General features: G+C 46.3%; 2 protein-coding genes and 1 non-coding gene across 11 annotated transcripts in view; all 3 read right to left on the minus strand.

Moving 5' to 3' along the window:
• DNAJC5 (DnaJ heat shock protein family (Hsp40) member C5) overlaps window positions 1-8,065 on the minus strand; it is a 53,129-nt gene extending 45,064 nt beyond the window's left edge. For both annotated transcript variants that reach the window (XM_035121646.3, XM_088674753.1), the window contains exon 1: window positions 7,898-8,065. The gene's annotated coding sequence lies outside the window, so the exon portion shown is untranslated. The remainder of the gene's footprint in view (window positions 1-7,897) is intronic.
• A 1,446-nt stretch (window positions 8,066-9,511) lies between these two features.
• TRNAE-CUC (transfer RNA glutamic acid (anticodon CUC)) lies at window positions 9,512-9,583 on the minus strand. Its single transcript has one exon. It is a non-coding gene; the product is annotated as a tRNA-Glu (tRNA).
• A 7,412-nt stretch (window positions 9,584-16,995) lies between these two features.
• Window positions 16,996-22,760, minus strand: part of TPD52L2 (TPD52 like 2) — a 28,937-nt gene continuing 23,172 nt past the window's right edge. For all 8 annotated transcript variants that reach the window (XM_088674756.1, XM_088674754.1, XM_088674755.1 and 5 more), the window contains 2 exons: window positions 19,505-19,553; window positions 16,996-18,893 (listed from right to left, as the gene is read on the minus strand). In XM_088674756.1, the coding sequence (XP_088530882.1) occupies window positions 18,798-18,893; window positions 19,505-19,553 (145 nt within the window). In that variant the 3' untranslated portion in view covers window positions 16,996-18,797. The remainder of the gene's footprint in view (window positions 18,894-19,504; window positions 19,554-22,760) is intronic.

Consider the following 22,760-nt stretch of genomic DNA (forward strand, 5'->3'; position numbering starts at 1 on the left):
CCACCCACTTTTCTGCTCTGAATCACCCACCAATCTGGCCACCCTCCAAGCTAGGCTCCAAACATCTGCTAACTTCCCCTAAAACGCATTTGATATCCTGCAAGGGAAAGTGTGACTGGGAGCGGGTGACCTGGAGAAGAAACACAGGAGGTAGGGAAAGGGTTATGCACCTCCTCTCTGCCCTCCTATTTCATCACACACACAAAGCTGATTTTTCAAAGATAAAGGGGCCATCAGGAGTAGAATCCAGTAACTCTTGAGTCTGGATACCCTAAAACTCCACTTCAGAGAGGAAACCAAACTCAAGATTTCCCATGCTGGACAGCTCCAAGAGGAGTATACCTACCATGCACTGAGAATTCCCTACATTTTCTGGACAAAGACAGGATTCCGCAGGCTTAACTGAAACAGTCTTTATACATTAAGCACAGGTGAATACCCATAAGGTATGAAAAATAAAACGATCTTGGAGATTGCTGGTGGGTCAAGTTTCACTGTTAAGCAAATGAATTTATTACATAGTTGAGAAACGTAATTCTCATCCTAATTACTAAGCGTGTGAAACTGACATTCCATGCACCACCACTGTAAAGAGAACATATTGCCAAGCAGTTATAAGTCTCCTACATTACCTTCCCCTTCAAAAGATTCCCCAGCAGGTCAACAAACTGCTTGCAAATTCTACATTTTATAAGAAATTTCATAGCTTGGTTCTAATGCACTAGTGGGTCACAAGCCCAAAGTCAGAAGCCATTATGTGAGCATGGCAGAGACAGTAAATGGAGCTCCAGAGGCACAAATGCTTAGAATCTGAATGCAAGAGTAAATGACACCATGATTCAATTAAACATACCCAAGAATGTGTTTGTGCTTTCCAACTCCTGGACTTCTTTATGGACTACTCAAAATTGAAAGTGAGCAAAACTAATGAGCATAAAATGGATTAACTGGCATACATAATTTTAAAAGAACTGCTAGTTTGACAGTTTAAGTAACAAAAACGTAAAACTCTGATTCTTCATCTTTTTGTCATTAGCTAAAAGCAACCAATCATTTCCATAGATACATTTGCAGATGCCTCAAGACATGACTTAGAAAATTATTTTATTCAGCAAGTCAGCATTTCACGATCAGCTATGTCAGAGGTAAATGTGTTAATAGCTATCTGCATATTTTGGAGTAAATAATCTTATAAGACTGCAGACAGAGATTTGATTTCACCAGCTTACCATGCTCAATTTCATGAAGCTGCTCCAAACATCAAAACGAAAATACCCAAATGTGTTTTTTTTTTATAATAATAAAAGTTCTGATGTACTCAACAGCCTGTTTAGACTGGAAGTAGTTGCAACAACACACAAAGGAAGCACACAGAACAGAAGGGTAAGTGCTGCGTGTGACACCTTTTCCATAACACGTAGGTATGGCAACACATAACAGGTGGTGGGAGAAACTCAACATGGGGTTGTCATTTTCAGCAGCACACCAGTGATCAATGTCATATTTAGTTCCACCCCAATTTATGACTGTTATACAGCAAGCCTTTGCATAAAACACAACCAGCATCTGTTCCTGAATGGCCTTGGCATGCATTTTGTTTCTGGAGCATACTAGGAAGTTTTGTTTTGTTTGTTTTTTGCTACTTTGAAATATTTTCATTTTCATTTTCCACAATGTGACTCTAGACTGTATGTCTAGGCGCATTTGCATGGGGGGAAAGGAGAACTGCTACATAATGCAATAAACCAACAGAAAATGAATCTTCTGTAGCCCTTCCTTTGAGCACTTACCTGCTTTGCTCTTAGGAGTTATCGAAGAGATAAGAGAAGACAATTAACTCACTGGAGCACAATTTAATGCTGCTGTAAACTAATGAATCAAATCTCTTAAGGCAGTTTGAAAAGGTATTGCACTGATAAGAATGAAAGTAATCTTGGGTACCATTTAATAAAATCAAAATTAGTCAAAAATGGGGTGCTATGGCAGAAAAGTTAACGGCCACTATAACTCCTGATAACTGAAGTGTCATCACATGTGTTCAAGCCAGGAAGTAACAGACCTACTTTTTACTCATTCTGACTACTGTTTTGGATGCATTTTTTGCATGGACAGTGATAACCTGAAAATAACTTTGAAAAAAACATGCATTATAAGCTACAGTATGCATTTGCATAGTTTAATTTGAATATGTATGCAGAGTTTGTGTTGTTGTATCTTTAACTTTGATTTAAATACATGTTGATATAAATAAATCTAAAGTCAGAAATGCTTGTTAACTATTTATTATGCTTTGCAGTTTGTTTAGCTTGCACAGTGTAATCTGCCATGAACACAATTTCCTTCTGGAAAGGCGACATATAAACTGAAGCCTAATCTAAGCTCTAGAAGACAAATAGCAGGGTATTTTTAAGCCTAGAGAAAAGGTGTAGGGTGCATATTGACAATTCAAAAAATAGTTAAAACGTTAAAAAGAAAAACAGCACAAGCAACAAGCAGCTTAAATCAGAGGAAGTTGGGTTTAGCTGAACTTTAGTAACAACTTCCTAACCATATGAACAAGTGAACAAACGGCGTAAGAGCAGAACTAGGCAAACACCTGTTGCCCAACCTACATTTGTTAAAATACAGTATTGGGGATACAGGGACACGGGTGGCGCTGTGGGTTAAACCACAGAGCCTAGGGCTTGCCGATCAGAAGGTCGGTGGTTCAAATCCCCGCGACTGGGTGAGCTCCTGTTGCTCGGTCCCAGCTCCTACCAACCTAGCAGTTCGAAAGCATGTCAAAGTGCAAGTAGATAAATAGGTACCGCTACAGTGGGAAGGTAAACGGCATTTCCGTGTGCTGCTCTGGTTCACCAAAAGCGGCTTTGTCATGATGTGGCCACATGACCTGGAAGCTGTACGCCGGCTCCCTCGGCCAACAACTCGAGATGAGCGCTGTAACCCCCAAGCCAGTCACGGCTGGACCGAATGGTCAGGGGTCCCTTTACCTTTACAGGGAACAGAGGGGGATCAGTGAGTGAAATGTGCCTTTTTTGTCCCCAGCCACTAGTTCTCACCTGCAAATGTTCCCCAAACTGTCCCCCGCACACTCAGTTTGGTTTAGTTCCAGTACGAGTTTAGCTGGGCAAATTACTCATTTTCACCCCAGGGAAGAGTATACCACAGACCAGTAAGGTAAGAACTGGCAGATACTCCCCCTTCAAATCCCCCCCCCCATCATCATCACTGAGGATGGTAATCCTCATGTTTCCCATATAACATTCAGCTCCACACTAAGGTGGGAAATGGTGACCATGTTCAACCTTTACTGTCGCATTATGCCTCTGAATACCAGTTTGGCGAACCCCAAGTGGGTAGAGTGCTCCTGCACTCGTCATGCTTTTGTGTTTTCCATAGGCATCTGGTTGGGCCATTTTGAGTACAGGATGCAGGTGAGATGGGTCACCAGGCTCTGATTATATCCTTATGGTGGGATTTCCTCCCTTACAGCTTTTCAGGGAGGGGAACAAAAGATGCCAGTCATCTAAAGTTTCTTAAGGCCAAGTCACTCGTGGCTAGCAATCTGGTATGTGTGCTGGGGTAGCTAATGCATGCAGCCCTCGCTGCACATATATGATGGGTGTCATGCGCATATATGTCTATACATACATTGACCTGAACGTTACATTCAAGCTGGTAAGAGCAACATTCTGAAGACATCTTAAGACAGATGTTTCGTTACTCTAGTCTAAACATAAGGGGGTGGATTCACCAGCTACAACATTCCCCCAATAGGTCTGCTGCTTCCTACTAATTCTCATGCTTAGCCATGTTCCTTCCAGGAGACCAAACTGGAAGAAAAACAAGAATGCGCATGCGTATTCCCAGACGGCCCCAACCCTGGGTGGAAGGGCAGGATAAAAGCCTAACAAATAATAATATTATCTCGCACAAAGCAGTCCCCTACACCCGCGCTCCATCAGGGGGGGCCTGCTACACAGTTTAAGGACCAGTTTAAGGATACTGTCACATGCATAGACAGACGTCCCTGAGGTAAACAGACTGATGAGAAAGCCAAAAATGGTACCCTGGTTACTCAACCTGATCTGTGTTTTTATTGGAAGACACTTCCATGCTTCCATCTTTAACTCTCTAGTTGTGGCAGTGACTTCTGTTTTGCATCAGCTTCTTTTCTTGCTCAGTAACTATGCGCTTCCCCACCCTCAAAGAAATGGAACTGAAAGCCTGCAACATCTCAGTGTTAGAAAGGCTTACCCTTCTCTTTCAGGCACCAATTACCAGTCTTCTGTTCAGTATTGACAAAGGCACGTGTGAGCCATCAGCTTCCATTAACCATGGCATATAAAACTGAAGTCAGGAAACTATAGGAATAATTTCTGCGGCCACGGCAGCAGGAAATTGACACGTTATATTTCCTGGATTCTTATTTACCCACAGATTACATTTCTATAGCACAGGGAAAGATGTCATGCGTATGCATGAGAGCTCTCTCTATTTCCAAAATACAATAGAATAGTATCAGTTTATTGTAGTATCAGAGGACAAGATGGTTGGACAGTGTTCTCGAAGCTACGAACATGAGTTTGACCAAACTACGGGAGGCAGTGCAAGACAGGAGTGCCTGGCGTGCTATGGTCCATGGGGTCACGAAGAGTCGGACACGACTAAACGACTAAACAACAAGTATCAGTTTACCAGACAACACACATGGGTCTGTAAGAGAGGTTGGTGATAAAGCAGCCAGATCACTGGGAACCAGCAGCTGTGCAGCTGAGAAGCTTCCGCTCACAAGAATAGCATGACTTAATGAGCAACACTCCGTCCACAATCCAACACTTCATTGGAGAAGCAGAGAAGCTGCCTACAATATTTTTGTACATATTTTCTTGCCCAACTGATTTCCAAACTGGCCCAGTTCTGAAAGGGAGTTACAGAATGTGGAAATGCAATTTGGTTGCAAATGAAAGTGCCACACTATGGAAAAGTGCAGAGTAAGTCCCCCACCACCTCCCAGAATTTACTGAATTGAAGCATATCCAACTGGTGCAAATTTAAGAGCAACACCTTCACTTCCCACCCTGCTTCTTCCTCCATTTTAATCTCCCTTTTCAGTAGGCACAGAATAAATTAAAATGTGCTATAACCATTTGTTAATTGAATTGGCTTTATGAGAGTCTGTAAAAGAAATGAATCATGCATCACTAGCAATATTAACAGGTAGGTAGCCGTGTTGGTCTGAGTCGAAGCAAAATAAAAAAATTCCTTCAGTAGCACCTTAAAGACCAACTACCGGTAAGTTTTTATTTTGGTATGAGCTTTCGTGTGCATGCCTGTGACCCACAAATGAGCACAGTCTGACCCAGGGGGTAGCTGATGTGGTGCCTCTGAGATAATACAACTCTCATCAACCTGAACTACTGGCCAAACTGGTTTGGGCTGATGAGAAATATAGCCCAACAATTACTGGAGGGCTCCATATTGGCTACTTCCCTAACCTTTACATTTGTGAGGTTTTCTGTTTTGTTTTGTTTCTCTTTCAAAGAAAAGGTGACAGAAAAAGAGATGTATTCAGAAATCATTTAAAAGTAGCTCCTAGGTCCAACATTGGGCTTAAAGGCGGATGCCAGGTTTTACATGATTGGAAATGCATAAATACAACCATTTTCATCCCAAATCAGAGCTTAATTTCTTTAATGAGATGGCTATATACTTGCTAAGCTCATCAGTAGATGACCAATCTAGTTCTAGCTTACATTGCTTTGCTTCAGTGACCAACTGCTGTGTCATAAATGAAAGGTAACCTCACCTTTTCAGAGTCCAAGGAGAAAATCACAGCAATAAAACAGCTTGAACAGATAAGGCAGATTTCATCTCACACTAGTTCAAAATGATGTACTGACTTTGTCTTTTACCCTTGAATACACATTATACTACAGAGCTTGCAGCCTGAGACACAGCACAAAATGCAGAGACCTACAGCAAAAGCTAGCAGTACACACTAACTGCAAACTGATACTTCAGTGGATAAAATGCAAGCAAGATGTGAAAGCTTCTAAGTCCCTTCTGTGTCACAGCGCCAGCAGCTGGCATGGATGGCTTTCACCTCTTGGGGGGGGGGATGGCTCCAGCAACATAACATGCTCCAGTAATATGTCAAATGAATTGTTCCGCCATGTCTACGACTGCAAGGTATTGGTAAAGCATAGAAGGGACAACTAAGTGTTGCTCTGACTCATGGCCCTTGCTCATTTCATCCAGCAACATTTAAAGGCACTATCTGTGGGGTGGCCACCAGTCAAAACCAAAAAAGGGAGGATGCAAATTCAACTCTCAAGCTCATTTCACAGATGCAGTTAATGCATCGCGTCATAAAAACTCAACTGTGCAATGATTCTGTGGAATCATCGATTAGGGGGACGAGACTTCTTGATTCTCTCCCACCCATGTCACTTGCCATTATCAATCACAGTGAATACACAGCGATCCTACCTATAAAACCATTATTTATATAATCTATGAGCTTTTTAATCTTTAATCATCTTGGAACTGCATGAGAAGGGAGCTTGAGCACGTACCTATGATAATAGCTTTCCCTTGGCACAGAGTAAAGGTACGTCAGTGAAGGGATGAGGAGTTCCCCCAGCCTACCTTGGATGAAAGAGGTTCCCAAGAATAAACCTCCAGCTCTCCCCTGCAGGAACTACTGCTTTATCAACCCCATTCTCCACATTATGTTGAGGAGCACACACATGCACACACACATCTGCAATAGAGCCCAGGGGGAACCCCGCCTCATCTTCTTTTACCCCCTCGTAGTTTCTTCCCAATGACTTGAGGCCTTTTTCTTGCCAATCTGTCTTTCAGCATTAACAGGGCTGTCCTCATCACCAGGCAGACTCTGGCGGGGGGGGGGTGCGTAGAGGGGATGTTATGTCATGCAGGAAGAGACAGAAGCTTCCAACCCCAACTTTCTCTTTCACAAACACCCAAACAGCCCTATGCATGATCTGCCCACAGCCACCTAATTCCAGCCTCGATTTCTCTCCCCACCCCTTTTCCTCTGTCATCCCCACCCGGACCAGCAGCCCTCTCTCTGCCCTTCAACTGCACCGGCGGCCTCCTCCGCACAAACGGGACCCCCAATTCCCCTCCCCATCTCCCACTCCTCCTCTTTCGTCAGCCCTTCCCAAACCCACCTCATCCCTTCTTCTCCCCTCCCCATATCCCTGGTTGAACGACCCCCATCCCCCACCTCCTTGCACTCCTCTTTTCCTACCCACCACAATCTGACTACATCCCACCCCCCAAAAAACACACCCATCTTCTTCTCCCTCTCCCCCCCCCACCTCTGGGGTGGGCCTCAATTTCTCCCCTAATTCTCCTCTCTTTCACACACTCCCCTCCCCATTTCGCACACTCCTCATTCCCCCACCCTCAATGGTCCCCTCAATTCCTCCTCACCCTCAATTCTTCCTTGCCCCCCCCACCCTCAACGACCCCTCCCCATTCCCAAACCCCACCCTCAAACACACCCCTCCATGACTCCTCACCTTCCATTCCTCCTTACCCCCCACAAACCCTCCTCATTCCCCCTCACCTCTTGCCCCCCCACCCTCAACGACCCCTCCCAATTCCTCATTCCCACCCTCAAACCCTTCTCGCCCACCCTCCATTTCCCCACACGCCCCTCTTCGACGTCCCCCCCCCCAAATGCGCCACAGAGAGAGACCACGAGCCCCTCCCGCCATGGCTTCTCTTCCCCCCCCCCTCTCGCGGCCTCCCTCCTTCTCCGCCCGGCCGACCGACCGAGAGACGCTGACAGAAAATCCGCCGCTTCCCTCCTCCTCCCCCGCCTGGGCCGCCGCCGCCTCCTCCTCCTCCGCTGCGCCCTCACCTGCCGGATCCTCCGTCGGCGTCTCCCGGCGGGCTGGGCACGGTGGGGTCGGATCCTGCGCAGCTTCCTTCCTTGGGGGGAGAAGGGGGCCAGCGGCAGCACCGAGCAGAGAGAGAGAGAGACAGAGCTAGGCGGCCGGGAGGGAGCAGGACGACGCCGACGACGACTGGAGCCAGCAGCGTGCGCGCTCACGGAGGAAGAGGCTCGGGCACGCGCCAGGCTGTTCCGAAGGGTGCGCGCGCGCAGGGCTCGCTCCCGTGCGCCTGTCTCCGTGCGTGGGCGCGCGCGCTCCCCCTCGCTCACCTTCCCGTCCCCCCCCCCGTCCGCGCAGGAAAAGAAGACAGCCTGACGCAGGCAAGGCTCGGGGAACTAGGGAGCGCGCGGGGGCGCGCCTGCTTGCCTATCCATTTTCCCCGTCCCTTTCTTCGGCAGCAGGCGCCTGTCTGGTTCGCCTGGAGAGGGGGAAAAGAGGAGGGGGAAGGGAGGGCATGCAGCAAAAATCGTAAGAGGAGTGGGGAGGAGGAAGGAAGGAGTTGGGAATCGTAAAACTTGTTGTGGAGCTGGGAAGTGGGGGGTGGACCCCCGAGGGTCGTCTAGTCCAACCCCCCTGCAATGCAGGAATCTCGACTCAAGGGTTAAGGAGGAGGAGGAGGGGTCGTGCGCTTTGCAAAAAATAAAAATAAAGGAGGGACGCCGTGCACTCTAGAATAAGAATAAGAATAATAAAAACAACCGTCGGTTTTAGTTTTCTTGGAAATCCTAAAACACCCGCAATCCCGGACACCCTCTTACTTGGGTGTCATATTGCACACATACTCAATGGGGTGTTTTGTTTTGTTTTTACTTCTGAGTAGACGTTAGGTGTAAGCTTGAGTAAAGTTGCAGGCACAAATCAGAGGGGTGGTAGTGGGCGTGTACGTGTTCAGGTGCGGGATGCGACGCAGGGTATCCGAGCGCGCGCGCAATTTGTAATACTGTAATAGTATAATTATTGTAAGGAGGCGCTTTTCTGGAGGAGGCCGGTGGCAACGTCTCGGCGCACCCCAGGCAATGTAGCCCCACTTCTTCTCTGGCTGGTGCACGGAATGGCCTTGCAAATCTTTGCCCCGAACCATCTCCTTGCAGCGCGCATCCTCGATCGGGGACTCCCCCCGGCCCCCTGCTTCTGCTGAGCCTTGCTAGGCGTGCTTACTCGGGAGCAAGGTCCACCGAGCCCTGCGAGGCTTGTTCGGAAGCAACGAGGCGCGGGATCGCAGCCTGGCGCTGCAGAGGCGCGCGGGGCGGGCTTCCCCCTTGCAAAGCGCGCTCGCCGGCCTCGTTCATGGCGGCGGCAATCTTCTTAAGCGTGTGCACGGCCGCGGAGCGAGCGTGAAGGGTGCAGCCGCCGGCGGCAGAAGTAGCGGCGGCCTCCCTTGGAAAGAACAGGGCGCATGCATCGAGCGGATGGTGCACGCTTCCAAATGCAAAAAAAAAGCAAAAGCGGCTGGCCTGCAGAGTATTGCATTCAGGGAATGAAGAGCAGCCAGTGTAGAAGCAAATGCAAAAATCAAAGCGAGCTCCCCACCCATTGTAAATCTACGTGGATTTAAGAAATTTTTGATTTAAAAAATGTCATTCCCTGACCGGGAATCGAACCCGGGCCGCGGCGGTGAGAGCGCCGAATCCTAACCACTAGACCACCAGGGAAGGCTAAAAGAGGAGTTGGCTGACATGCTTATCTTCGTGAAATGACGTCAGTCTCTTTTTCCCCTCCCCCAAGTTGAGTGCATGTTGTTATAATGAGGTCTCATCTCTACACCAACTTCCAGGCAAGGCAACAGCAAGAAATGGCCAGAGTGCATCCATGAAAGGGGTGGGGGTGGGGAGAGGTATTTAGCTACATAATAATACATTTTTAAATTAAAATTTGGAATAACGAGATGTCATTGTTCAGCACTGCCCGGAAATGAAAAGTAAATATGGATTGTGCACTCTGTTTCAAGTAAAAATATTGCAACCGCATGACCTCTGGAACACATGGATTCATCTGCCCCTGGAACCTCATGGCTTTCCGACTGGCCACTGGGACGCAGTCAGGGCTGTGGGCACCACCAAATAATTAAACAGCTACTGTACATTGTTGTCAAAAGCAGTAAAGGGACAAACCTGTTGCAATAAACAAGAACAGCTATCTGAAGAAGTGTGCATGCACATGAAAGCTCATACCAAAATAAAAACTTAGTTGGTCTTCAAGGTGCTACTGAAGGAATTTTTTTATTTTGCTAGCACATTTATCAAAGCTAAGCAGGGTCCTATGTGGTTTCAAATTGGATGGGAAACCACTGTTGAGATTCTTGCTTTGAAGGGGGGGTGTGATTAGATGACTCCCTTCCATATCAACAATTCTGTGATTCTAGCCATTTGCCCTTCCAGCATGGATCTGGAGAAGTGCCGTGGCTAGTCTAGGCAAATCAAAATTGTAGCAGTGTTTAGCATTTGCCTTTCTCATTCTTTTTTTAAAATTATTATTAGGATTAGTGGTCCAACCATTACAAATATCCAGTACCTGTAATCTTGACAACAGCCTTGTAAGGTAGGCTGCATGGTGCACTGTACGACACAATGCCGCTTTCATTGCATGAAAATCAGTGGCACTTCTAAGCATACTTTAAAATCCCCTTTTGAGCTCAATAGGACTTCTGAGTGTTTGGGATTGTGCTGTGAGTTTCCTGTTCTCACAGTGGCCAACCAAGGTGCCTGTGGGAAACCCACAAAGAAGACCCGAGCGCAGGAGCCCTCTCCCCTCCTGTGGCTGGTATTCAGCAACTGGTATTCAGAAGCGTTGCCGCTCCTCTATGAATTTACCTAAGTCTCTTTCAAAGCAATCCAAGCTGGTGGCTACCACTGCCTCTGGTTGCAGTGAGTTCCATCGTTTACCTGTACGCTACACGAATAAGTACTTTTGTTTATTTGTCCTGATTCTTCAAGCACCCAGCTTCATTGGATGTCCCCAGTGCTGGATTTATGTCTAGGCTAAGTTGGCTGAAGCCTAGGGCCTTAGATGCACTTTCTTTAAGAGATACATTTAGGATATAATCCATTACAGTATTCCTATATTACAGGCACGTCCAACAGGTGGATCGTGATCTACCGGTAGATCACTGGACGTCTGTGGTAGATCACTGGTAGATCACTGGCTCCCCCCAAAGAAGCTCAACAACTTTGGCTTCCCCTAAAAAATGCTCAACATTTTAGCCATTCACCCCCCAAAAAACAGGGCTTTCCTCCCGCCTCAGAAAAGCTCAACAACTCTGACCTGAACCCCTAAAAATGGGCCTTCCTAAAAAAATCTCAACAACTTTGATCTGAACCCCCCAAGAGGGGGTAGATCACTGCCAGTTTTTAACTCTGTGAGTAGATCACAGTCTCTTCGGACTTGGCCACCCCTGCTATATTAGATGTATTTGAAGCCAATTTAAAAAGTACTGTGTACAGTTATGTTGCACACGTGTTTTCCATTCTTGCTATTCTGAAAGCATCTAAGCAAGAAATTCAGCAAACTGTTGATGGGAGCATACCCAGAAGAGATGGATCTGAAACTTTGCACTTTCACCTGTATGTGAGACAAAGCCATAGGCTTACAGCAGAGCACTCTCTGTCTCATACAGACCTTTATCAAATTATATACAGTACAAGGAAAAATTCAGGTGGCCTTTCCTAATGTGGAAGCAATCTTGCTGCAATTTCTTAGCTTTAAAGACCTTTAAAGCCCTAAACGGCCTCGGTCCTGTATACCTGAAGGAGCGTCTCCACCCCCACCATTCAGCCCGGACACTGAGATCCAGCACCGAGGGCCTTCTGCCGGTTCCCTCGCTGCGAGAAGTGAGGTTACAGGGAACCAGACAGAGGGCCTTCTCGGTAGTGGCACCCGCCCTGTGGAATGCCCTCCCAGCAGATGTCAAGGCAATAAGCAACTGTTTTACTTTTAGAAGACAACTGAAGGCAGCCCTGTTTAGGGAGGTTTTTAATGTTTGATGCTGTACTGTTTTTAATATTCGGTTGGAAGCCGAATATTGAAATATTATTATGGCCACTAACTGCTCGGGAGAGAGAAGTTTTTCAAGACTCAAAAAAATTAAAAATGAATTAAGGGCCACAATGTCTCAAGAGAGGTTGTGCTCACTGAGCATTCTGTACATTGAAAGTGACAAACTTTGTTGTTGTTGTTTAGTCGTTTAGTCGTGTCCGACTCTTCGTGACCCCATGGACCATAGCACGCCAGGCACTCCTGTCTTGCACCGCCTCCCGCAGTTTGGTCAGACTCATGTTGGTAGCTTTGAGAACACTGTCCAACCATCTCGTCCTCTGTCGTCCCCTTCTCCTAGTGCCCTCAATCTTTCCCAACATCAGGGTCTTTTCCAGGAAGTCTTCTCTTCTCATGATGTGGCCAAAGTATTAGAGCCTCAGCTTCACGATCTGTCCTTCCAGTGAGCACTCAGGGCTGATTTCCTTAAGAATGGATAGGTTTGATCTTCTTGCAGTCCATGGGACTCTCAAGAGTCTCCTCCAGCACCACAATTCAAAAGCATCAATTCTTCGGCGATCAGCCTTCTTTATGGTCCAGCTCTCACTTCCATACATCACTACTGGGAAAACCATAGCTTTAATTATACGGACCTTTGTAGGCAAGGTTAGTAGGTTTGTAGGCAAACTTAGACAAACAAATTTTGATGAAGTTTTCTGATGTCCTTTAGAGGAGAAATTGTGAATTTCATAATTTTAAATACCCATCATCATCCTTGGCTTCACTCAATTTTGTTTATAACATTCTTCCATTTTCTTCTAGTCATGAAGACTAGTTTTGTTATGATAGCAAATTAGTTTGGCCTCATTTTGGAAGCTCCCAATTTTCTTTCAATTAGCAGTTCAGGTTCTGATGAAATTAGCCTTCAGAAAAATATCATGAGAGCATTGCAATAAGAACTTGAGATTTAAGGGGCACCATTTACCTTCCTTCGCCCTAGGGCCAACTTTTCATGCAGGCAGCTGCAGTCATGCATCGCAGCTGTCGGAGGCATGGTCCATGCACCACTTTCAAACTCTAAAATCAGAATTAGTTGCAGATTTCTTTTTGGCTAATTATGCTCCTCCCAAGGTGTCCAGGAATTTGGCTTTTATCTAGTAAAGAAGAGGTGACAGGATGTTATGGAATGCAAAATCTCCACCACACAAAAAGCCATGAGGATGACACCTCACCGGGCTGTGTGTCTCCTTCCCTCCCACCCATTGCTTAATGAGAGCATCTCTTGCTGAGCTACTTTATCATATGAAACAGTCCTGCTGGAATAGATCAAAGCCTTGTCTCGTCTGGCACGCCATCTCCAAATGCAGTCGTGCAGAGGGACCCAGGCAATTACAAACAGGGCATGAGGAGGCTGCCTGCCTTTTATTTGTCCACAGATCTATGCTGTCTCTGCACATCAGATGTAGTCAGCATGGCAGCCTCTAGCTGCTCTTGAGTGACAGCTGTGAGCATCCTTAAGCCATTGGCTATGCCGGCTGAGGCCGACGCAATCAGAGTCCAGCAACATCTGAAGGGCACCACATTATTTATTATTTTACGTATTAAAATTATATCTCACCCTTTCTCCCAAAGGAGCCCAAGGCATCAACTCCAAATAAGCCACAAGGCAGAACATCTGTAAGAAATATTTGTGGCTATATATTTTCCTTGTCTAAAACATACTTGAGACAAAATAAAAATTAAAAAAAATCCTTCCAGTAGCACCTTAGAGACCAACTAAGTTTGTCATAGGTATGAGCTTTCGTGTGCATGCACACTTCTTCAGATACACTGATGTCCTTATTCAGACCAGGTCTCTCCATGGTTTCAAGCTTGGTAATCAGTCTGTTTCTGAAATTTTTCTGAAATAAAACAGCTACTTTGAGATCTTGTATAGAATGTCCTGGGAGATTGAAGTGTTCTCCTACTGGTTTCAGAAACAGACTGGAAAGAGAAGTTGCTGAATTGCAACTCATTACCAAGCTTAAAACCATGGAGAGACCTGGTCTGAATATGGACACTGGATTCTTATCTCATTATACATTATCAAGCTTTCTTTAGCACCTCAGCCCTTGCTTTTTCCTGCAAGACCAATTGCAGTCGTCAACAGTCGTTAACAGTCATCAACAGGTTTACCACTCCTATCAGCCAATCACCCATTCCCATCACCCCTCCCCACCCTCTGACTATACATAAGGGTCTGGTGACTTCTGTTTCAGTGTATCTGAAGAAGTGTGCATGCACACGAAAGCTCATACCTATGACAAACTTAGTTGGTCTCTAAGGTGCTACTGGAAGGATTTTTTATTTTTATTTTGACTGCGTCAGACCAACACGGCTACCTACCTATAACTAATACTTGAGACAGATACCTTAACCATTCAAACTGCTTTAATTACCCTCGGCCCTTAAGACAATTATGCCTCAGATTTGTTCTCATTTGTAAAAATGAGTTTTTAATGCAGGTACAAAGGTTTGGTGATCCTTTTGTCATGTTGGCTGTCCTGGCTGTATATGGACATTCTATTTGATGGCACAACTAGACCAATTCTCCATCAGTTTGTCCAACCATGTTTAAAGTTATCTAACAGTGCAGTCCTAACCAGGTCTACTCAGAAGCGAGTCCTGTTGAATTCAGTAAACCTTGCATGCACCTAAGTGGGGTTAGGATTGCGGTCTGGTGTTTGTGTTTTCTTTTACGCGTCCTGGATCAGTGTGGCTAATTAGCTTTGTTGTGGGATCCAGAATTCTAATATACTGAGTGAACTCAAGCTCAGTGCCTAAATTTACAGGCAAAATCCTTCCCAAGCTTAAGACAGTAGCTACTTCAAGTGTCTGCTTGTGACAGTATCTCAAGAGCCAAGGAAGCCAGACAGACTGCTTTGCACGATTCATGATGTTTTTAATTGTCTTTCTGCATTGCATTATCCCTTGAGCACCAGAGAGAAGAGGCAGAGGACGCAAACTTTTTTTGCTGTTTTATCTTTGTTGTCCAGGTGACTCATCTCAGCAAGTCCTGGTTCGTTGTGCAGAAAGAGAATTCCAAACTGATCTCTTGTCTGTATAATAATGCTGATACACATTTCTAAAGGAAATTTTCCTATCTGAAGGAAATCCACACTGCAGTATCAACAAGGCATTTAACCACTCTCCAGCTGCTGTGAACAGGTGCTTTTACTGGACAAGTTCTAACAATCTGCACCCAACATGCCAGGAATTAAACGTCAACGCCTCAGCTGTTAAAAAGTCTAATTGCCAAATTGGCTTTTACTGTCTGCTTTCCTTTCTGCAAATACAAATTTCGAAACAGTCAAGAATGTAAAAAGCCCTGGTGGGTCAGGCTAAAGGACCACCTAGTCCACCATCCTATTCTCACAGTGTCCAACAAGATGCCCGTGAGAAACCCCTCAAGCAGAACCCAAACGCAACAGTGATTCTTGTGCCCTTTTAATACTTTGGCACCCAATTGTATTTGTAACAGACGGGTTTCGTGCCAAATATGCAGCCCAGTTTTAGCACTTCAGGAAAGAGTGTGGGCTAACATCCCCTCCTCCTTGAGCATCACTACAAGATACATTGGATATCTGCTTCCCATATTTTCAACTAACCACAGAATGTTATGTTATGGTATGGGAGAAAAGTTGCTAGTTTTAACTATGATTTGCCTGAGCAAACTTCAAACTGTTGTTTATTATGCTTGCTTGTTAAAACTAACCAGTTTTTCTATGTTCTGCTAACCACTAGGATGAATTACAGCAACAAGTTGAACTTAAGGCTGCCTCTGAAGATGGTTTGAGCATATTTCTTCTTCTTTTGAGCATATTACACCTATCCTGGCCCAACTGCAATAGCTACCAATTAGTTTCAGGGCCCAATTCAAAGTGCTGCCATTGACCTATGAAGCCTTAAACAGCTCAGGGCCACAATACCCCAAGGACCGCCTCTCCCCATATGAACTGACCCAGACTCTGTGATCATCATCCAAGGCCCTTCTTCATGTGCCTCCTCCACGAGAGGTCCAGTGGGTGGCAAAAAGAGAACGGTCCTTTTCTGCAGTTGCTAATTTGTATGCCTGGCACCTTTGCTATGTATCTTTAGACACCAGACAAAAATGTTCCTCTTCTCCCAGACACTTGGCTAGTTAAAAAAATCTACGGCCTTTTAAACTGTGTGAGTGGCCCGGGGTGGGGGGGGAGGGTTTTGTTCTTGTGTTATGTTATGCATTTTTGTGTTTTTATATTGTAAGCCAGGCTGTGATCTTTGGGTGAAGCGTGGTATAGAAATTCAAGGCATAAAGTTAACCTCAGTTGGCAGATTGTATTACACAAATACCTTCATCTTTGAAGGGGGGGCAGCAGGGGCAGGAGGACAAATAGGAACAGCAGTATACACAGGTGAGTCAGAAAGCTATGAAATGCAAAGGTACAGATGGTTTGCAACAGGCCTTCTGTGCAAACAACAGGTGTAAATATGGTTGCCGTTTCTCATTGCTACAGCGATGGGTGTAAGAGCATTGTACTGATCGTCCAACATGAAACTGTCAGGTGCATGTAAGTGGCCTCTAGCTAATAAATTCTGTTTAAAGACTAAGAGATTTGACTGTTTTACCCTTAGAGAGGTTGCTTGTGTGCTCATCTACCCACTGATTCCAGACAGCGTTGTGTATGGGCACAGAGACTTGTGAAACCACTTCCCTCCCCCCCGCCTCCTTTCCAAAGCCTTTCCCAAACCATCTGAATCACCTCTTCATTGCCAGATGACTCTCCTCTAGCCCACCTCCACTCATCACCCAACCCCTGACCACCTTCATATTTCATCCCCTGCAGACAAAGCCTCCCGCACCCTAAGCTGCCATCATTTCAGTTCAGCACCGCTGGCACAAATAAGTTGCAGTGAACAAGGGCAATCACATCGGGAGCAACCAACCATGTCATCCATTTAGAAATGTCTGAACTCTCTGTGATGCAAGGAGGGTCACCCTGAAGCCAAGGTCAAAACCACATGGCTCTTGGGCAGGTTCGCACCTGGGACACAAACCCAAAGATGAAGACAGCCGTTTTGCTTTTCAAAAAAGAATATTTTATTGACAAAGTTCCCCCCGTAGTCACCTGTACAGGAGAAACAGTTCAGTCTGTGTTCTAACAGCTCCCCGGTCCCAGTGGCACCGCTTTCCCCACCCAACACGGGTGCCTACTTTACCCTTGAACGAACTCCAGCAAATGATACCCCCCACACCCTGCAGATTCTCTCCTCCGTTGTGCCAGGTCTACACGGCATGGTCATCGTCCATAGGCAACACAGGAAACAGGGAGAGTTCTACAATCAGCACGTTAAGTGTTGAAACTTGCTTCTCAGTGGGCGGCTGGGCAAGAGGGGTCAGATAAGAGCTTGAAGCCTTCTGGGGGCACCAAGGCCTTGAAGCAAAACAGCTTTATCGATATGTACTTCGGGCACTGCTGAAGTCCCACCGAGCCTCTAAGGCACAGAAAGGTTTGGATAATTTAAGAGGCACCTTTTGCCTTAGTACTAAGGGGCCAGGACAGTGGAAGGTTTGCAGCCTTTTTTTGGAAGGAGGAGCAGACACACCACACACTAGTGCTCCTAGCATTGAATGAAAACAGAGCCAGGAACCGGTGGCAAGTGTTGCGAACAAAAAGCATCAGAGGTGGATCTCTTTGTCATCACATAAAGTGTACAACGTATTTTAAGGAGGTTCCTGGTAGGAGAACCAAACCGAGAGAGAGAGAAGGAGCCCTCCACAATAGCTCTCTTGTGCTGCGATCAACATGTCCTTCCTTAATCTGATTAAATGGGTGGACTAAGGAAACAGAGGCATAAGCCCAGAGGCAGAGAAGCAAGTTCCACACACTCAGAAGAGAGAAAGAGAGCAAAAGCAGGCATGTGAACCACCACACACCGATGAAATGAACACAAGACCAGCACATCCACATGCGATTACTATGGTAGGATGCAGAACTCCAGTGCTTCACCCCTTCCCTCCCCCCCAAAAAAGAATTCTTTGCGCTTTTGAGATATAAAAAAGGTTATAAACCAGTAAAGCAGGTGGTGATGTAAGGCTTGTGTTTCAGCTTCCGCATTCAAAGGTAGATTGCCCCTAAATGTCGATGCTAAAAGCTGGCATGTTCTGAAGTCCACTGCATTCCAAAAAAATAAAGGTTCTGAGATTCATTAAAGCTAGAGAATCGGTGTAGCAAAGCTAGGCAGTCGCTAAATAGAGGCTCTAAATATCTTCTATCACCCTCCCTCCCCTGCTTCCCGGAAGAAAACCCCAAACCTGGTTATATATATCTTAAATGGAAACTGCAGACTTCCGAAGCTTTCCCGGTGCTTCCAATCGCAGAGAAAGCCACGATAGCAGAAAGCTGGCTAGCTATATGCAGAGGAGGAGATGGAGCAGGAATCGAGAGAAGCTCCCTGTGCAGCTAGCGGCACCTGAGAACTATTCTTTCTACATGACATACAGAAATCATTTTTTTGCCTGCACATTAGAGGGGATCGGGGTGGGAGGAAAGAGTGCAGGACTTTGGTGCCAAAAAAAAGGGCTGTTTTGGGCCAGGGTTGCAGAATCCTCATTGCTGGTGCTCTTCCAAAAAAGGCAGCCCAGCAATGTGTTCCATCTAGAAACCTTTTTAGTGTAAAATATATAAGTGTACAAAAAACTGTGTGTTCACTTTATTGGACCTGAAGAATCCAGCAGCAAAAGAACGTCTACATATATGATGTATGGATCTCTCTCGTCAGAGTGGGACCTGCGGCCCAGGACCCTTTTCCTTTTGTCTTGCATGTTGGGAAGAACAAGGGGCGAGGCTCTGGCAGTCATGCACCACGGATGTAGACTTAGAAAGGCGCGTTGTCTTGGGAGGGCTTGTCGCCAGATGCTGATGGGGAGTGGAGCTCATCAGTGCCGTTGTCTTTGCCGCCCACAACTTTGGACTGGACAGAAAGGAAGAAATGGGAACAGGTGAGAGCAGGAAGCAGCGGCCAGGACTCAAACGAAGAACCCCATCAGCAGAAGCCCTCCAGTTGTGCAACGGAGCTTCCCCTCCCTTCTATTTCCCCTGAAATTGGACTGGAGTGAGATGTGCCCCCGGAACAGAGCATGGGGAGAGGACAGGAAGGACCATTGCAGCTGGCAAGCTGAACTGCTTGCACGATTGGAACATTTGTAATAGCGCATTGAATTCCACCCAGCGTCATTTGAATCCTTGCCCTCCCCACAATCTACTTTCCTGTGCACAAACCTTTGTACAGAAGCCAGTTCACACAGAGTGTGATCAAGCAATATAAAAACAGGATGGGACTCAGCGGACAGGAGGACAGGTCCTTAATGACAGAGGCGGCTGCCCCCACCTACATCCCCTTTCTCATCCAAGGAGGCTTTTCATTCATTCATATGGGTCTCTCTCCCTGGTTTTGCAATATGCAACCTCTCCCGTTGCACACACCCAGCCAGTTATGACAGCGGGCATTTTGCTTGTCTAGCAGAAACGCGTCGATCCTAAACACATTGAGGCTTTGTAACCATGTCACAGGAGGGAAATTACCTTTATGGTTCCAACGCGGTCTTCAAAAGACTTGAAGGTTGCAGAATTTCTTAAGGGAAAAAGAGGAAGAAGCAAGTGAGAAAATAAAACTGCAGAAGCATATTAGAAACTTGCATTCCGTTTTGAGGCAGGTGGCGAAGCATCTACAGACCCCTCCAAAGCACTCATGGCCCCTGAAAAGCTTGGCTCAACCACAGCTGCTGCAAATTCCTGGTTCTGCTACCAGCATTCACCAACTCGTTTCAGAGAAATAAACGTGCACCCAACTGCAGAGGAAGTCAATATCAAAAACTACTTGGCAGCTTTTAATTTAGGGTCCCAACCAGAGAACATCCTAAGGTAGCACACACATACACAACGTCCCCTCCTCCCCAAAATGAAAAAGAGAAAAATCAAATATCAAGAGACCCAGGAACACACAAAAAATATTTAGTGGAATTAGTTCAAAAGTATCTCAGTTGCCTCCAGTCGTCTTCATTTATCTTAGTTTGGAGAATAGGTTACCAAGAGCTGCCAAACTTTCATAACCTAAGAGTCACGTTCCCAAAGTAGGCTGAGATTCGGCATGGTGTAACTGATAGAATATATTTGTTTATTACATTTATATACCACCTTTTTCTTCCAAGGATCTCAAGGTGGTGTACATGGTTCTCCACATTTCATTCCATCCTCACGACAAGCCTGTGAGGTAGGTTGGGCTAAGAGATGGCGACTGGGCCCAAGGTCACCCAGTGAGCTTCATGGCTGAGTGGAGATACAGACCCTGCTCTCCCAGGTCCCAGTCTAACACTCTGACCGTTATGCCACACTGCCTATGGGCCCGAGATCCCTTGCTTTGAATCCCCACCCTCCCAGCCACAAAGCCCATGGGCAAGTCACAATCTCTCAGCCTATCCTACTTTCAAAGTAGGCCGAGGCACCAGCTATCGAAATGGACTTAGTCATGGTTGAGAAGATGTCCCCATAGATGTGTTCTTGAGCCATATGAAAGCTTTGCGATAGCCATTTCAAAAAACTAGAACTGTATAATACAATGTGAACCAGCCATCAAACACAGGAGCTGAAAAGTAGTTTCATCAGCTTTGATGTTAGCACTCACTTAAGAGTGGACAGTGACCGATTCTGAAAAAGCAGTTTGCCAGGCCCACCAGTTAAAAGTGATCCATTGCACAGAACATTTGTGGGTTGATTTTAAAAAAATTGTCTACATAAAGCTGACGTGATGCCCTTACGGTCCACTTTCTGCAGGCAAGGCTGCAAGCTCATGCTAAGGGACCCCCATAACTGCCTTAGTTAATATCTGTAGACTGAAGATTCATTCCTATTAATATCCAATGACCAGCCAGCCCACTGCTCTTTTGCAGCAGGCAAGACAGAATGAAATATTTTTAAAGCAAAGCAATTTAACTGGGTCCTGAGCGTGGCAAGTGGCTGTTTGGGGATGGGGGGGTGGAAGAGGAGAGGGGCTTTTCGGTGGTGATGCCAGGACTTTGCAACACCCTCCCCAGAGTGCCTTGCCTGGCACCTCCTTCAATGTATTTTAAGCACCAGTCAGATACCTTCATTTTCTTCCTGTAATATTTTGTCGCAACTGCTTACATTTTTATGGATTTGCCTTTTTATCCTGTATTTTATATTTTGCAATATTTGTAACTGTGTGTTTGTTAGCTGCCGAGAAAACCTTGTTGACAGGCAGGACATAAATATCCAAGTTATGAACAATTCACAATACACGATCTTTTCCCCTCTGAGTGTGTGCCTCACCACCACCCCATACATTTAGCAGAGCCAGAGTCACCCTTAGTCAAATATGGGAGTTGCAAAAGAGATGGGGGCTTTTGCTACTTTACCTCATAGCTGGCATACTTATCGAGTGACGAATGGAGTAGCTGCTACTCGGAAGCGTTAAGGGGAAAGGAGGAACATATTAGAAGCAGTTAAAACCCTGGAAGCCGCCACACCCAGCTGCCCCCATCCACACAGCGCCATGTACAAAACTGCAAAGCATTTTGGGAGACTTCCTTTGTGCAGAACTGTGTTTTGGGGGCGCAAATTGTATAGCTTCCCCCCCCTTGCTCGATAGGCCACCACAGCTGAAAATGCAACCTTTTACAAGTAGGCTCTCCGAGGTTCTGAACCCGCCCCCATAAAGACCCCCCCTTCCAAAGTGTGCCAGAGGTTTATAACTAAAAGCAAAGGAATCTACTCCTCTGCTCAAAGAACCAGGCTACCTGTCGACTAGCAAATAGATACAAAACACCACTACTGATCTTGATTCAAATCAGCCTGGGAGGAGGAGTACTTAAAGCTGGGGTCCCTCAATATGGTACCTTTGGGCACTAAAACATCCCGGGAGGGGGTCTGGGGGGTGTTCTTTGCTTCTCGGAGGGTGGTCTGCTTTTGGGGCTATGTAGGGGTTTAGCTTGGGTCTTTGGGGGAGTGAAAGGCTCTGAGCACCACCAGTTTTTCTCCTGCGAAATGGGCATTTTGTGGTACCCGCAGCAGTTTTAGACTCCCAAATGCGCTCCTGGGCTTAAATGGGTTGGGGACCCCAGATTCAAAGCATCCACTGGTGTTGCCGCACCTTAGAGAGCAAGCGTGACAAACACACAGCCCTTCCTGCCTACAACTCCAATTCAGACCTATCCAAAGCAGCCACTGGCCAGGGATGGGTGGTGGGATCTGCAGGCACCAGGGTCCCCTCTTCCGTCGCACGGCGACATGAACGGGACATGTCACCAGCCAGAGGAGCCTAAAGTCCAACATCCCACATTACAGGAGCTGGCTGGATGTTGCACTGCAGCTACACTGCCTCTGGTCAAAAAGCCAAAGCTGCCCACACAAGCACCAATTCATTTTAATTTAAGGGAAAGCCTTTTAATACTGCGCTCTGCCCAAGAGACGCATCTGGCCCACAACCAAGCCCAGGAGTGGCCTCTGTTTAAGGGGGTGGGGGGAGAGGCAGGGCAGCACACAATGCTGTCAACACAGCAAAGTGGGAAAGAGGCATTCAAATGGCTTTTGCAGCACTAGGTTTCCGACCCCCCCCCCAACTTGCCTTCAATCTAAAGCCATGGGTGGAAAAGGAGAGCAGGTGAAAGCTCCTCCTGCCAAGCGTGTAATGAACTCGCCCAGTTGTGACAGTTTTGTGTAAAAAAAAAAGCTGCCTTTGTCTGGGGAGAAGCAAAGGTCCAGCTTGCCCAGCACCGTCTATTGTAGGCCAACTGGCTGTTGTTCTCAAGTGTCTTCCCAGCCA

This window comes from Zootoca vivipara, chromosome 7 (genome assembly GCF_965207765.1).
Source record: "Zootoca vivipara chromosome 7, rZooViv2.hap1.1, whole genome shotgun sequence".
Classification (NCBI taxonomy): Eukaryota; Metazoa; Chordata; class Lepidosauria; order Squamata; family Lacertidae; genus Zootoca; species Zootoca vivipara.